We start from the raw sequence: 13,839 nt of genomic DNA, 5'->3' as shown, positions 1-13,839 counted from the left end.
ATAGGAATATAAAGAGATGCAGCCTATTGCATTGTATTATAATACTGTAGTCTATTCTTGGTCCTGGGTGTTAATACTCAGGGCTTCCAGCTTTTTTGCATAAGCAGGACTGGCTAACAAAATATGAGCTCTGCCTCCCACCCCAAACAACTTTTTCATTGCTTCTTTGGGCAAGATTGTTCAGTTTTCATTAAATATTCACACACCTTGCATTGGGTTATATTACTTTCCTCCTCTGCTCATGACCCTATCCCTTAGTTTTCTTTCTTTCGCCTCTTCCCAAAATAGGTAAGTAAAAGTACTTCATTACATAAACAAATGCAATTTATCATTTTATTAGTAAGAGTTATGTGTGTTATACAGCAGCCTTTCCTAGTCTAAATACCTTTAAATATTATGGAGCGTAGTTCCCCTAATCCATCGCAATTGGCAATAACATTTGGGAATTGTGTGGGATACAGTCCAAAACTCTGAAGGAAACCAGGTTTATATGTCAATATAGAATAATATGAGAAGAGTCACACTCTATAAATGCTGTCTTCTCTGCTCCAGTCTCCCTGTGCTAATCTAGTATTTATACTGAATTATACCTATTTGCTTTCATCATAGGGCTGTATTAAATCAACAAAGCCTACAAAAACAATTGTGGCATGTAAAGATAAAAAGTACATATGCTATAAAATTTTCTATCATTTGACTTCACTTAAGTGAAAAAGCTTCACTGAATGTCAGCCATTAGGTGGTTTATTTTGCTTAACATGTCTGAACCATGATAATCATATCCTATTCATGACATCATGTTAAACTGTAGTTTAAACATGGATTATTCCACAATGTGAAGCTACTGTTAGGACACGTCCAGAAAGTACTCCAGCATTTGGAAAGTACTCTATAGAGGGGCAAATAACTAAGGCAGAATATCAGCAAATAGCCCGAGCCTGTAAAGATGAAGTGAGGAAAGCTAAGGCTCACATTGAACAAAGGCTAGTGACAAAAATAAAAAATAACAAAAAAAGATTCTTCCAACATGTTAAAAACAAGAAAAAAGTCAAGGAAACAATTGACCCATTGCTGGGAGAAAGTGGCAAGAAGGTGACAAGCAACAGGGAGAAAGCAGATCTACTTAACTCATTTTTTGCCTCTGTCTTTACACAAAAGGAAAAAACAATCCAACCTATCAAAAACAGCACCACAAAAAACAGATTAGGAACACAAGTTAAAATAGGGAAGAAAATGGTAAGTGAACACTTGTCTACACTAGACGAGTTCAAATCACCAGGACAGGATGGATTACACCCCAGGGTTCTGAAGGAACTGGCAGACAAAATCTCAGAACCACTGAACTATATCTTTCAAAGATCCTGGAGCACAGGGGAGCTGCCAGAGGACTGGAAAAGAGCTGATGTAGTTCCCATCTTCAAAAAAGGGAAAAAGCAGATCCAGGAAACTACAGACCTATCAGCCTAACCTCAATACCGGGGAAGATTCTAGAAAAGATAATCAAGGAACGAATCACCGAACACCTAGAAATAAACGAAAGTAATAACCAAATGCCAACATGGGTTTGTCAAAAACAGATCATGCCAGACTAATCTTATTGCATTCTTTTATGTACACTGAGAGCATATGCACCGAGACAAATTCCTTGTGTGTCCAATCACACTTGGCCAATAAAAATTCTATTCTATTCTATTCTATTCTATTCTATTCTATTCTATTCTATTCTATTCTATTCTATTCTATTCTATTCTATTCTATTCTTTGACAAAGTGACAAAATTAGTGGGCCAGAGGAATGCTGTCGATATAATTTACTTGGACTTCAGTAAAGCATTTGATAAAGTAGATCATAACCTACTACTAGATGGCTTAGGGCCAGGGTACTTACGGGACCGGCTACTGCTACCGAATGCCTCCCACCGACCTGTACGCTCGCACAGAGAGGGACTTCTCAGGGTGCCGTCCGCCAAGCAAAAGGGGAAGGGCCTTCTCTGTGGGGGCTCCCACCCTCTGGAATGAACTTCTCCCTGGACTTCATCAACTGCCTGACCTTCGGACCTTCCGCCACGAGCTGAAGACTTATCTGTTTATTCGCGCAGGACTGGCATAGGAATTTTAAATAGCTTTTAATATTTGATATAAATTTTATGGGTTTTTTACGGTTTTAAATGTTTTAATCTGGCCTTGTATCTAATAAGTTTTTTAACTATTGTTTTATTTGTATATTATTGTTGTTTTATCTTGGCTGTGAACCGCCCTGAGTCCTTCGGGAGAAGGGCGGTATAAAAATCCAATGGATGGATGGATAGATAGATAGATAGATAGATAGATAGATAGATAGATAGATAGATAGATAGATAGATAAAATAGAAAAATGTGGGTTAGACAGCACCACCACCAGATGGATTCGTAACTGGCTGACCAACCGCACTCAACATGTAGTCCTCAACGGAACTACATCTACATGGAGGGAAGTATGCAGTGGAATATCCCAAGGTTCTGTTTTAGGCCCAGTACTCTTCAACATCTTCATCAATGATTTGAACGAGGGGATAGATGAATTCATCAAATTTGCAGATGACAGCAAGCTGGCAGGAATAGCCAACACTCCAGAAGATAGGCTCAAGATACAGAAAGATTTTGACAGACTAGATCATTGGGCGCTAACTAAAAAAATGAAATTCAACAGTGAAAAAAGTAAGGTTCTTCATTTAGGCCAAAAAAACAAAATGCACAGGTACCAGATATGTGGTACCTTGCTCAATAGTAGTAACTGTGAGAGGGATCTTGGAGTCCTAGTGGATAACCATTTAGATATGAGCCAGCAGTGTGCAGCAGCTGCCAAAAAAGCCAACACAGTTCTGGGCTGCATAAACAGAGGGATAGAATCAAGATCACGTGAAGTGTTAATACCACTTTATAATGCCTTGGTAAGGCCACACTTGGAATATTGCATTCAGTTTTGGTCGCCACAATGTAAAAAGGATGTTGAGACTCTAGAAAGAGTACAGAGAAGAGCAACAAAGATGATTAGGGGACTGGAGGCTAAAACATATGAAGAACGATTGCAAGAACTCAGTATGCCTAGTTTAAGGAAAAGAAGGACTAGGGGAGACATGATAGCAGTGTTCCAATATCTCAGGGGCTGCCACAAAGAAGAGGGAGTTGGGCTGTTCTCCAAAGCACCTGAGGGTAGAACAAGAAGCAATGGGTGGAAACTAATCAAGGAGAGAAGCAACGTAGAACTAAAGAGAAATTTCCTGACAGTTAGAACAATTAATCAGTGGAAAAACTTGCCTGCAGAAGTTGTAAATGCTCCAACACGGGAAAGTTTTAAGAAAATGTTGGATAACCATTTGTCTGAAATGGTGTAGGGTTTCCTGCCTGGGCAGGGGGTTGGACTAGAAGACCTCCAAGATCTCTTCCAACTCTGTTGTTGTTGTTGTTGTTGTTGTTGTTATTATTATTATTATTTTAGAAAATTATGACTGACAGAGAAAAATGTTTGGTGAAACTAGGGCTATCACTATATTTTCAATTTCCTTTTAAAAAAATACTTTTATTTTTATTATTTTGAGGTGATAAAATCTCCAACTGAATCCTCTCCCCAAAAGCAAGTGCAGCATTTAAGTATCTTTAGGAAGGTGACTAGTGATACTTTACCGAAGCACTAAAGCTTCCCCTCTTTGGGGTTGCATATGCAGTCTAAATTGCAGAACTATTACTGGTACATTTTTAAAAGGGCAGTGTGAAAGAAATTAGCAGTGTAGGTTTATTGGATAACTTTCTTGAAAATAAATAGTGAGCTAGCGCATATGGAAGAGGATTAGTGTAAATTAGTGGGTAAAAACAGCTGCCTCATGTAGCTGTATCTTTAAAATAGTTTATATGGCAAAAGGACAAATTACATCTTGCCAGCCTGGAACCATACTTATTTTTATTTGTAGTAAGCTTAACTACTTTTAAGAGGGGTTAAGCTTATGAACGCCTTCTAGAGAACCCTGGCAGATATAAATTGAGTCATCTTGCTAAGCTTTATGTGAGCTTTTAATAGTTTGCAAAATAAAACAGCCAGGGTACCAAAAGTGCTTTTTCAAAAGCCAACTGGACTTTCTTTGTTTTCCTTGAGGATGTTTAGAATAGAATAGAATAGAATAGAATAGAATAGAATAGAATAGAATAGAATAGAATAGAATAGAATTTTTATTGGCAAAGTGTGATTGGACACACAAGGAATTTGTCTTGGTGCATATGCTCTCAGTGTACATAGAAGAAAAGATACCTTCATCAAGGTACAACACTTAATGATGGTCATAGGGTACAAATTTAACACTTAATGATACAACACTTAATGATAGTCATAGGCTACAAATAAGCAATCAGGAAACAATCAGTATCAATATAAATCATAAGGATTACCAGCAGCAAAGTTAGTCATACAGTCATAAGTGGAAGGAGATGGATGATGGGAACGATGAGAAGATTAATAGTGCAAATTTAGTAACTAGTTTGACAGTGTTTGTTTATTTATTTATTTATTTATTTATTTTATTTTATTAGATTTTTATACCGCCCTTCTCCCGAAGGACTCAGGGCGGTGTACAGCCGAAATAAAATACAGAGTATATACAATTAAAAGAAATTAAAAGAAACTATTAATAAATGGCCGATAATTTAAAAATTTACAAATATTTAAAATCTCTAAAACCCCAATTTAAAATCAACTATTTATGCCAGTCCTGCTTGAGTGAATAAGTATGTTTTTAGCTCACGACGAAAGGTCCGAAGATCAGGCACTTGACGTAAGCCAGGGGGGAGTTCCAGAGCGTCGGTGCTCCCACAGAGAAGGCCCTACCCCTGGGAGCCGCCAGCCGACATTGTTTGGCGGACGGCACCCTGAGAAGGCCCTCTCTGTGAGCGTCTGGTCGATGGGAGGCATACGGTAACAGCAGGCGGTCTCGTAAGTACCCGGGTCCTAAGCTATGGAGCGCTTTAAAGGTGGTAACCAGGATCTTGAAGCGCACCCGAAAGACCACAGGAAGCCAGTGCAAACTATGGAGCAGTGGTGTTACGTGGGAGCCTCAAGCGGCTCCCATTACCACTCGCGCAGCTGCATTCTGGACTAACTGCAGCCTCCGGGTGCACCTCAAGGGCAGCCCCATGTAGAGAGCATTGCAATAATCCAGCCGAGACGTAACCAGAGCGTGAGTGACCGTGCATAAGGCATCCCGGTCAAGGAAGGGACGCAACTGGCGAACCAAGCGGACTTGGTAAAAAGCCCTCCTGGTGTTGAGGGAATTATTTGTTTAGCAGAGTGATGGCCTTCGGGGAAAAAACTGTTCTTGTGTCTAGTTGTTCTGGTGTGCAGCAATTATTTTTTTCTGCAGTTCTAATTATCCTCTGAAGTCTGTGTCTGTCTTGTTGGGTTGCAGAACCAAACCAAAGCTGCTGATCCAGTTCTACAGAGGCATTATTGAGTCTGTCATTTGCACCTCTATAACTGTCTGGTTATAGAGGTGCAAATGACAGACTCAATAATGCCTCTGTAGAACTGGATCAGCAGCTCCTTGGGCAGTTTGAGCTTTCTGAGTTAACTTCTCATCCAAGAAGCTTCTTCAATTCTGACTAAGGAAGTCAAAACTGAAAAAGCTTCTTGAAGGAGAAATAAAACGTCTTCAAGGAAAAATGAAGAAAATCCAGTTGTCTTTTGAAAAAGCACCTTTGGGACAGCCATGACCTGGATGACTGAGAATCTCCATAGACAAAGCCAATTTAGTATAATGGTTAGGATGCGGAGCGTAGAGAGACCGAGATTCATGTATGCACTTGATTGTGGAACTTCTTGAATAACTTCAGTCCATTCATTTTTTCTTCTCTGCCTAACCCGTTTCACACAAAGTACAGTAATTGGTACTAGATATAAAATTAGGGTAAACCTGAGGTAAATTGCCTTGAACTCACAGAAAAGGCAAGGTGCAAGTAAAGGGAATCAAAGGAGTGTTTTTAACTTAACCACTTTGCCCAGCTGAATTAGAAACTTGACTTTTCTTTTTCGAAGAGGACAGTTGTCAAGGCATAATTGGGTAGGCCCCAAAAGGGAATTAATTTACAATAGAAGGATTTCCATTTGGTAATTTGAACCTAGGCAACTAAACAGTCTTCAGATTAACATTAAAACCTCACCCTGCCTATTTCTTTTCATTATGTAATTGTCCTTTGGGTCTAAAAGGCCTCCCTAAGGAGAAATTTGCAGCTTTTAGGACAAACGTTCCTTAAAAGCCCTTGAATGATCAATATGTTCCCTTTTTTCCAATGATCTTTTGAGCTGCTGTTCTTCCAGCAGCATAGGTTCAGCCTCCCCTCGGGGAAAAGTAGCTTCTTGGTGCTCAACAAAAGAGCCTCTGGACGTGCGAGGGCCTCTTGCTGTAGCAGATACTGGTTGAGATGCAGTGAAGAGTTGACTGACTTCCTTTATCTTAGATTGATATGTATTTTTTTTCTGAAGCTCTTTGTTTTCTTTCTAAATAGGGGAAAAACATCCATCTCGTATTTAAGGATTAATCCGAACCCTTTTCTGATTTTAAAGAATCACATATAAACTCAAGTATAAAGTTGGAATCGAGCGATGGCTCGTCCGCACATTGTTCAGCTTCTTTTTTTAGGGTGTGAAAGAAAAAAAGAGGGCTGCTTGGGAAGTGGGGTTGAAAGTTGAGGGAAGCATGCTGTCTTGAGGTAGAAGAAAGTCTATAATCGGGAGCTCTGTATTTTTTTCCTGCTCTCCATCACACTGTAGCAGTCTCTAAATTGCCTCTTGAATACATAAGCAAATCAAAGGTGAGTAAAGATAGTTATTGCATGACAGCTACTTAGGCTAACAGGCTCTTGTCACCTTAGGGAGTTGAATTACCTGTTTAAAATAATTACAAAGACATATTGTAAAGAATACTGTACTCAGTGTTCCTTGTTTTTTCATCTGTTTAAGGCATCAGTCCTCATTCCCCAGAGCTACCTGCTTTTCTTCCTTTTTTAATAAGATGTTTTTCTGCTGCTTCAGCACAATTAACCATGGCCACATCTGTTGAATGCTTTCAAAGGGCTCAGAGTAGTAGATTATGTACCGGATTCTCAAGAGGGGCCTTGCCTTGTCCTGTTGGTGTTTAAATTACTGATTATTCATAATTATTCAGTACCAGTAATATTAGTAATGGCAGCATGCTCCTTCTGTTAAAGTGAGAAGATTCAAATAGAAGGGGATTGGCCTCAGTCGGTAAGACATACGCTGGAAGAACTTTGTTTCCTTTTTTTATTTTTTTATTTTACATTTATATCCTGCCCTTCTCCGAAGACTCAGGGCGGCTTACAGTGTATAAGGCAATAGTCTCATTCTATTTTGTATATTTTACAAAGTCAACTTATTGCCCCCCCAACAATCTGGGTCCTCATTTTACCTACCTTATAAAGGATGGAAGGCTGAGTCAACCTCAGGCTGGGCTTGAACCTGCAGTAATTGCAGGCTACTGTGTTCTAATAACAGGCTTCTAACAGCCTGAGCTATTACGGCCCATTTTGATTTTCTTCCTAATAAGAAATTATGATGGCAGCTCCAGTTGCTAATATACTATGTTTGGAGGCAGCAATGGGAAGACTGTGGATTTCACCAATCAAAATCTCCTTAATATACCCACAATACACTCCTGCTATGTATTTGTGGCTTTGATTCATAATGGCAGGTGTGCCTCTGAAGCCAAGGTTCTTTTCCCACACTTGGTAAGGGACAACCAAAGTAGCCAGGTTGGGCAATCTGCAGGAACCATTATTGTATTTTGTCAATACATATGGAAGCATGCCATGAAATGTTCCTCCATATCAAAGCCCCATTTGAAGAAAGGAGCTTGATTTGTGGACGTTTATCCACAGTTAGCCACATAGCAAAAGTTCATGATAGAAAATTATATTTGTAGTTTAGGGTTGAACTGTGGGGTTCTTGGTGACTTCAGAGCTTGGTTATTTTCCTGCGGACATTTCTTGACCAAATTAGGTGACATCATCAGTGCTAGTGCACTCAGAGAGCACCACAGGAAAAGTTCGATTATATTTTTATATTTCACTTCATCCTGCTGATGAAGGTTCAGCTGATAAAATCAGGTTCGCCTTACGTTTCGTCTGATAAAATCATTAGTAGAATTTCCTTTTTATCTTTTTTTCAGGTTACCGAAGTGGTAATGATCTATGATGCAGAGAAACAGCGACCCCGAGGTAAAGAAGAATCTAGTTAACCTTTGAAATTTCTTTATCCTCTTCCTATGTCAGATGGCAAACTTACACAACATCCACATATATATGTATGGACATGTGTGCTCATATATGTATATATGTCTTTTGTAAGCTGTCTCAGGAATTTATTTCACTGAGCAGACTTTCACAGAAGCTTTTCATGCTATTTCATCTAATGTTATTGTTTTAGAAGTCAGATACTTCACTGCCATGTTGTTCACTTATACCACTCTGAAAAGCTGTTTTCCTTCACAAAGGCATGGCACCTGTATTGATCTGTTCCTTTCAAATAACTCAAAGCCATGAGAAGGGAGTAAAGGTACCTTTGATTTTTTCACCTTTAAATGTGGGCACCATTAAGAACCAAGGGCCTATTTTTGGTTTTAGGATGGGAATCCTTGTGAGGTGCCGGACTGGAACAGATGTTAATGCTTGCTACATTTCTCACATTTTCTTTCTTTTAAGTGGCTACCACTGAAATTTGGAGCCAAAAGCCATTTGTTGCTTGAAACATTCTCTGGATGGGAGTCAATGTGGCACTTTTAATTTTGCAATTCCGCTTGTATGTTGGAGAAAGCAACTCCCTTAGTTTGGCAGACCTGAGCCACTTTATATAATTCGTTTTTGGTCTCAGCAGAAAGTAGCCGTTGTGTTCTCCAGCTGTTCATTGCACCAGTCACCTTTCAGTAATTTTTTTTTAAAGAAACAATACTTTTAAAACATCATCAGTGTGAGTTGCATTTCAACCACACGATAGCATGTGAAACATGCTGGAAAACAGTTTGCCATCTGGACTTTCCACTTCTCCTTCTTGTTTCTGTTATTTAAAGAAATATATATAGATATTATATATATATATAAATTCTTCACTTCATATTTATTAAGCTGTTAAGTATTAGTTTTATCTTTAATTTAGACACATCTTTAGTGACATATATAAGTGTTTCATAGTAAAAGTACAGTAAACATTAAGTTCTTTCTTTCCCTCTCTTTTTCTCTCTCTCTGTAAACTGATTTGTGATTAATATCTCTTTAGATTTCTTCTCTCTAGGTGATAGATTATCACAGAGGTACAGGCCATTTCCACAAACGGAGGAGGGACCGGGCTTTGTCTTAAATGGAGTGTAAATAAAGTTTTTACTATGTGGTGTGGGAGGAGCTACGAGGGGCAGTTGCTCTAATTTGTTTTGCGACAGCTTTGCACTATTTCAACAGAAAAATTCACTGACGCAGCAAAGAGCAGCATCTTTAATGTACCTACATCTCTGTGTACTTATATGCTTAAGCTAGTAATAGAAATCAAACTATAAGAATTCTGCCTAGTCAGTCCACCATTTTGTTCTCTCATTGCAAAAAAACCTAAAAAACCCCCCACATAGGAGTCTTGGAAGCAAGACACATGAGCAAAGTATCTTGATGTATTTTGCATCAGTCTACCCCGTATTCTCAGTAAATAACATGTAAACCTAAGACATTTGTGAGGGATGGCCCTAAAACTCTTTGACTTTCCCACATAACAAGTGTTAAAAAACACTTTTAACTCACCTATAAAGTCCTTTATAAAACACTTGCTGTCTAATCTTCAGTTCTTTCCCTTTTCTGACCTACAAGTCAAATGTGCTCCCCTCCCCTCCGAAGACTTGGAGCTGTGGAGGAAATTGCTCCTCTTGACTTCAGCTCTCCCTGCGGGCATCATATTGTACCCAGGGTGCCTCTTGAGGATTGCTGAAGGGCCTCTAAAATGCTGCCTTGGCTCACTTTGTTCAGTGTTCAGTTAGTTCTTCAGTATTCATCTACAAGTCAGTAATTGAATCATACATTCCAGGCACAAGCAATCTCCTTTGAGCTCGTGGCTTACAGCACCTGCTTTTACCTGTACTCACTGTTCCAATTATGGTCTTACGCCTCTTCCCTTTTAAATAAGTTTGATCAAAATCAGACAGCAGGCCAGTAAAAACAAATATATTTGGCACTATGATAACCTGCAAAGGCAGCCTATAAGATTGCTAGGACAACTTCCTTCTTCCCAAGTAATATCCTGTTTTTTGTACTTTTTTCCAACAGTTGTCTGAATCTTACATGTCCTCTTGCTTTTAATTATGCTTTGTTCATAGCGAAATCAGGCAGTGCTTTCAAATCTGAGCTGTAATGCTTAAACACAATTTCCCCCCAAAACTAATATCTTTCCTAATTGGGTTGCACTAAGTCTGGTTGCAAGACTGGTTGGTGCACAGCTAAGTTTCTTGAAACAACAAAGTCATCTCGAAATAAGAATGGCTCTCTAGACTTGGAATACAGAAGTGTCACCCCTCATAAATCATCTTTATGAACCTGACATTTAATCATGTCTTTACATGAGATTTTGTTTACAAAATCTGAATAATTAAGCTGAAAAAATAGCCAGGTTAATTGTGTCATTAGGGAGAACATAGATAATATGCCCAGCAAACTGAAGAATTTTTTTTAATCAGTGTGAGAATTGCATATAGTTAAAAGAAATTTTTAGAGTAAAGAGCATGCATCCATTGGCTGGACCTTTCATCTCCATCTTATCTCAGCTGTTGAGGAACCAGATGGCCTTCCTTTGCCTCAGTGATTATCATTGGACAGTTTACAGTTGGATCTAATCGAAAAGAGGCAGAGAAGATCTCTCCATTGAGGTACCTGGTTGTTTATGGCAGAGATAAGCAACCTGGTGCTCTCCAGGTAGAATTCCCCTACACTGTTACCAAGATAGCAAGTTGTGGTCAAGCGTTCAGGTTTTTACCAATCAAAACATCTGGTTGGCACGGCACTTGCCTATTTGGGTCTGATAACAATTTGAAGGATGCTATAAGCCTTTTAGATTCTCATCTTGGGAAGAGATTGTTTTGAGGATATGAAAAAAAATGCCTTCGTTCTTTTTTCTCTTTCTCCTTAGAGTTTTTGTTATGAAGAAACAACAAAAGCCTGTAAGAAAGAAATTAAGGCATATACGTTCTCAGTGTCCTTTTTAAACCCATTTTGCTGTTGGTCTGAGTCCAACTCTACCTCTCTTAATTTATTTAAATCTTCATAATCATCTCTTATAAGAGTTCTTCAGATTATATCATCAATATTCTTTCCAAGTTTCTAAAGGGTATTTTCAAGGGGCACTTTCTCTCTTTGCCTTGCTCTGAATATGAAGTACATTGCAGAGCATCATTTGTTCATCCAGCTTTTATTTTCTTTCTGGTTCTTGAGATTTCCACCCATCCCCCCTTCGCTTCATAGACTTGTGTATGATGACATCTCTGCCCAAAGCACCCAAGTACCCTCTCTCCTTTGGCCATCCCATAAACACCTGAGTCATCAAGTCTGGCTCAAATTCTTTTAGGTGTTGCTGTGACTTCTCTTCTAATGCTGCAGTCCTGGTTTCTCTTCATTTGGTTCCACAGCCTAACCACAAGCAAGGAAAACAACACACTATTCTACATTTTCCTCAAATCAATATTTAAATTTTTATGTTGTGTTACCATTGGGAGACAGGCATCTCCCTTTTTGCAGTTTTTTTTTTAAAATCTCCCAGACTCATATTTTGGCTTTTAAAAAGGTTCCTTGTACTTTAAAGGCTGACACGTCACTGGTTCAACTCCCCTTTGGTCACAATACAAACACTTGCCTGCAGGAGATGCTTTAAAAGTTGCCTCCTCCGCCTCCTCAACTCCCATTTTATTTCTTAATTTGTTTCTTGCTCTTGTTGCTGACAGCAGAATTTTGACCTGCTGCAACCGATCTTGGCCTGTATCTTTGTGTCTTTATTAAGTATAAATCTCTACAATAAGGCTCTACGAGTTTACCCAACTACGTTGGATAAGCTTAGAGAGACACTAACTGTTACAGAGACTGTATCTGTTTTTCTGTTGAACGCTTTAGAGCAATAAATGGCTGCTGTCAGCACTAGCTGCAAAGCAAAATGAAACCAAGGGGGAAATCTCGGGTTTCGGGGAGGAGGGAGGGAACCAGTAAACCACCTATCCCAAAACTGTTTTTGTCCAGTGCCATTCATTCTCTCTTTGTCACTTTGTGCTATTGCTCAGTTGCTTTTCTAAATTTGCCAAATGGCATTTAAACAAAACAAATTTACGAATATCACATAATGGAGGTTATGAATTGACTTGGCCAGGGTAATTTGATGCAGGTGTTCTGCACAGAAGTAAGTCGTTTCCCCCCCACCCCCCAAGCATTTTTTAGCAGGGCAAAAAAAGGGTGTATCTGTAGGCACTGAGCCATGTTTTCTCCATCAGTTAATTTTGCATGGAGTGCTGAGCTAACCACTTTATTCCCCTGATCCAAGATGGTCCGGTAATGGCAAACTAGCACTGAGCTACCCACAACCCAAGTGCACCTGAAGCCCTTGTTTGAACCCTTGGTCCGCCCCTAATACTGTTCATCATCCTGTTTTGTGTCACAACACCCTGCTACCTTGATTCACTCTTCGTCGTTGGCTAGGTTTTGGATTTATTACTTTCGAGGACGAACAATCAGTGGACCAGGCTGTCAACATGCATTTTCACGACATCATGGGCAAAAAAGTGTGTAGTTGTAGTTTTATTTTACCTTAAGACAAAGCTGAGTCTTGAGGCAACTAGCAATTTGGCTGGCGAATAGAAACTGGGTTGTAGAGTAGAGGGGTTTTTTTAAAAAAAAATAACAATTTGAGTGGGTAAAACCACGTTCAGGAACACATTTTATAAGTTAGCTCATTTTGGATTTTAAAAAGTTTGTTACAGCTGCCTATAGATTCCTTTGGAATGGTTTGTTTTGAGAAGAATCATGGCAGACTAACTTCCATAAAAGCTAATATTTGACTTCAGGCATCATGAACTTAGTCCAATAAACCAAAGTTTATGAGTCAGAAAAACAAACGATCTATCTAGCTGCTCACTCATTTCACTCTTGCACCTTCGCAAGAGACTTTCAGGGTTGATAAAGCCACATCGTATCAGAATGTGTGTGAGAGAGAACAAAAGCCAAATAGGCAGCAGAATGGCTTATTGGATTGAAATTTCCTCATTTGATCTGACCCAGCTTGCTCATCATACCAAGCAATGCCAATTAAAGGAGAATATTTGTAGCTCAGGATTGAAATAAGGGGTTCTCGGTACTTTCTGAACTTGGTTTTCTTGCAGACATTTCATGACCCAGCTAAGTAACATCATCAGTGCTAGTCCCTAGTACTGATGATGTTACCTAGCTGGGTAATGAAATGTCTGCAAGAAAACAACCAAACTCAGAGAGCACAAAGGACCTCCTCATACCATGCAATGCTTGGAATTAGATATTCTTCATCCCAAGTACAGAATAGGAAATACTGAAAAACAGACATGCTTTGTCTGTCTGAAGTATGAAGCACTTCAAATAAACCAACATGGAGAAAAGCTACAGTATGTCTCTGAAAACTTTTGACTTTAATAATTAAGACCACTTTATTGAGTTACAGAATGCACTAGTTTTGAAGTCCTAATACGTTGCAGACCATTGCATTTGCGTGTCTGAATTCTAAGTCGTACCATCATTACTGTTCACACGTATTTTGTACCTTGAA

General features: G+C 39.1%; 1 protein-coding gene across 3 annotated transcripts in view; it reads left to right on the top strand.

The window, feature by feature from the left end:
* DAZAP1 (DAZ associated protein 1) overlaps positions 1-13,839 on the top strand; it is a 67,264-nt gene that overhangs the window by 35,373 nt on the left and 18,052 nt on the right. For 2 of the 3 annotated variants that reach the window (XM_058163503.1, XM_058163504.1), the window contains exons 6-7: positions 8,207-8,255; positions 12,744-12,826. In XM_058163503.1, coding sequence (XP_058019486.1) covers positions 8,207-8,255; positions 12,744-12,826 — 132 coding nt within the window. The remainder of the gene's footprint in view (positions 1-8,206; positions 8,256-12,743; positions 12,827-13,839) is intronic. The other variant, XM_058163505.1, reaches the window with a different exon arrangement.

The sequence above is a fragment of the Ahaetulla prasina genome, chromosome 1, assembly GCF_028640845.1.
Source record: "Ahaetulla prasina isolate Xishuangbanna chromosome 1, ASM2864084v1, whole genome shotgun sequence".
In the NCBI taxonomy this organism is placed as follows: Eukaryota; Metazoa; Chordata; class Lepidosauria; order Squamata; family Colubridae; genus Ahaetulla; species Ahaetulla prasina.
The sequence above is the reverse complement of the archived record's forward strand: the minus strand, read 5'-3'. Positions and strand labels throughout refer to the sequence as shown.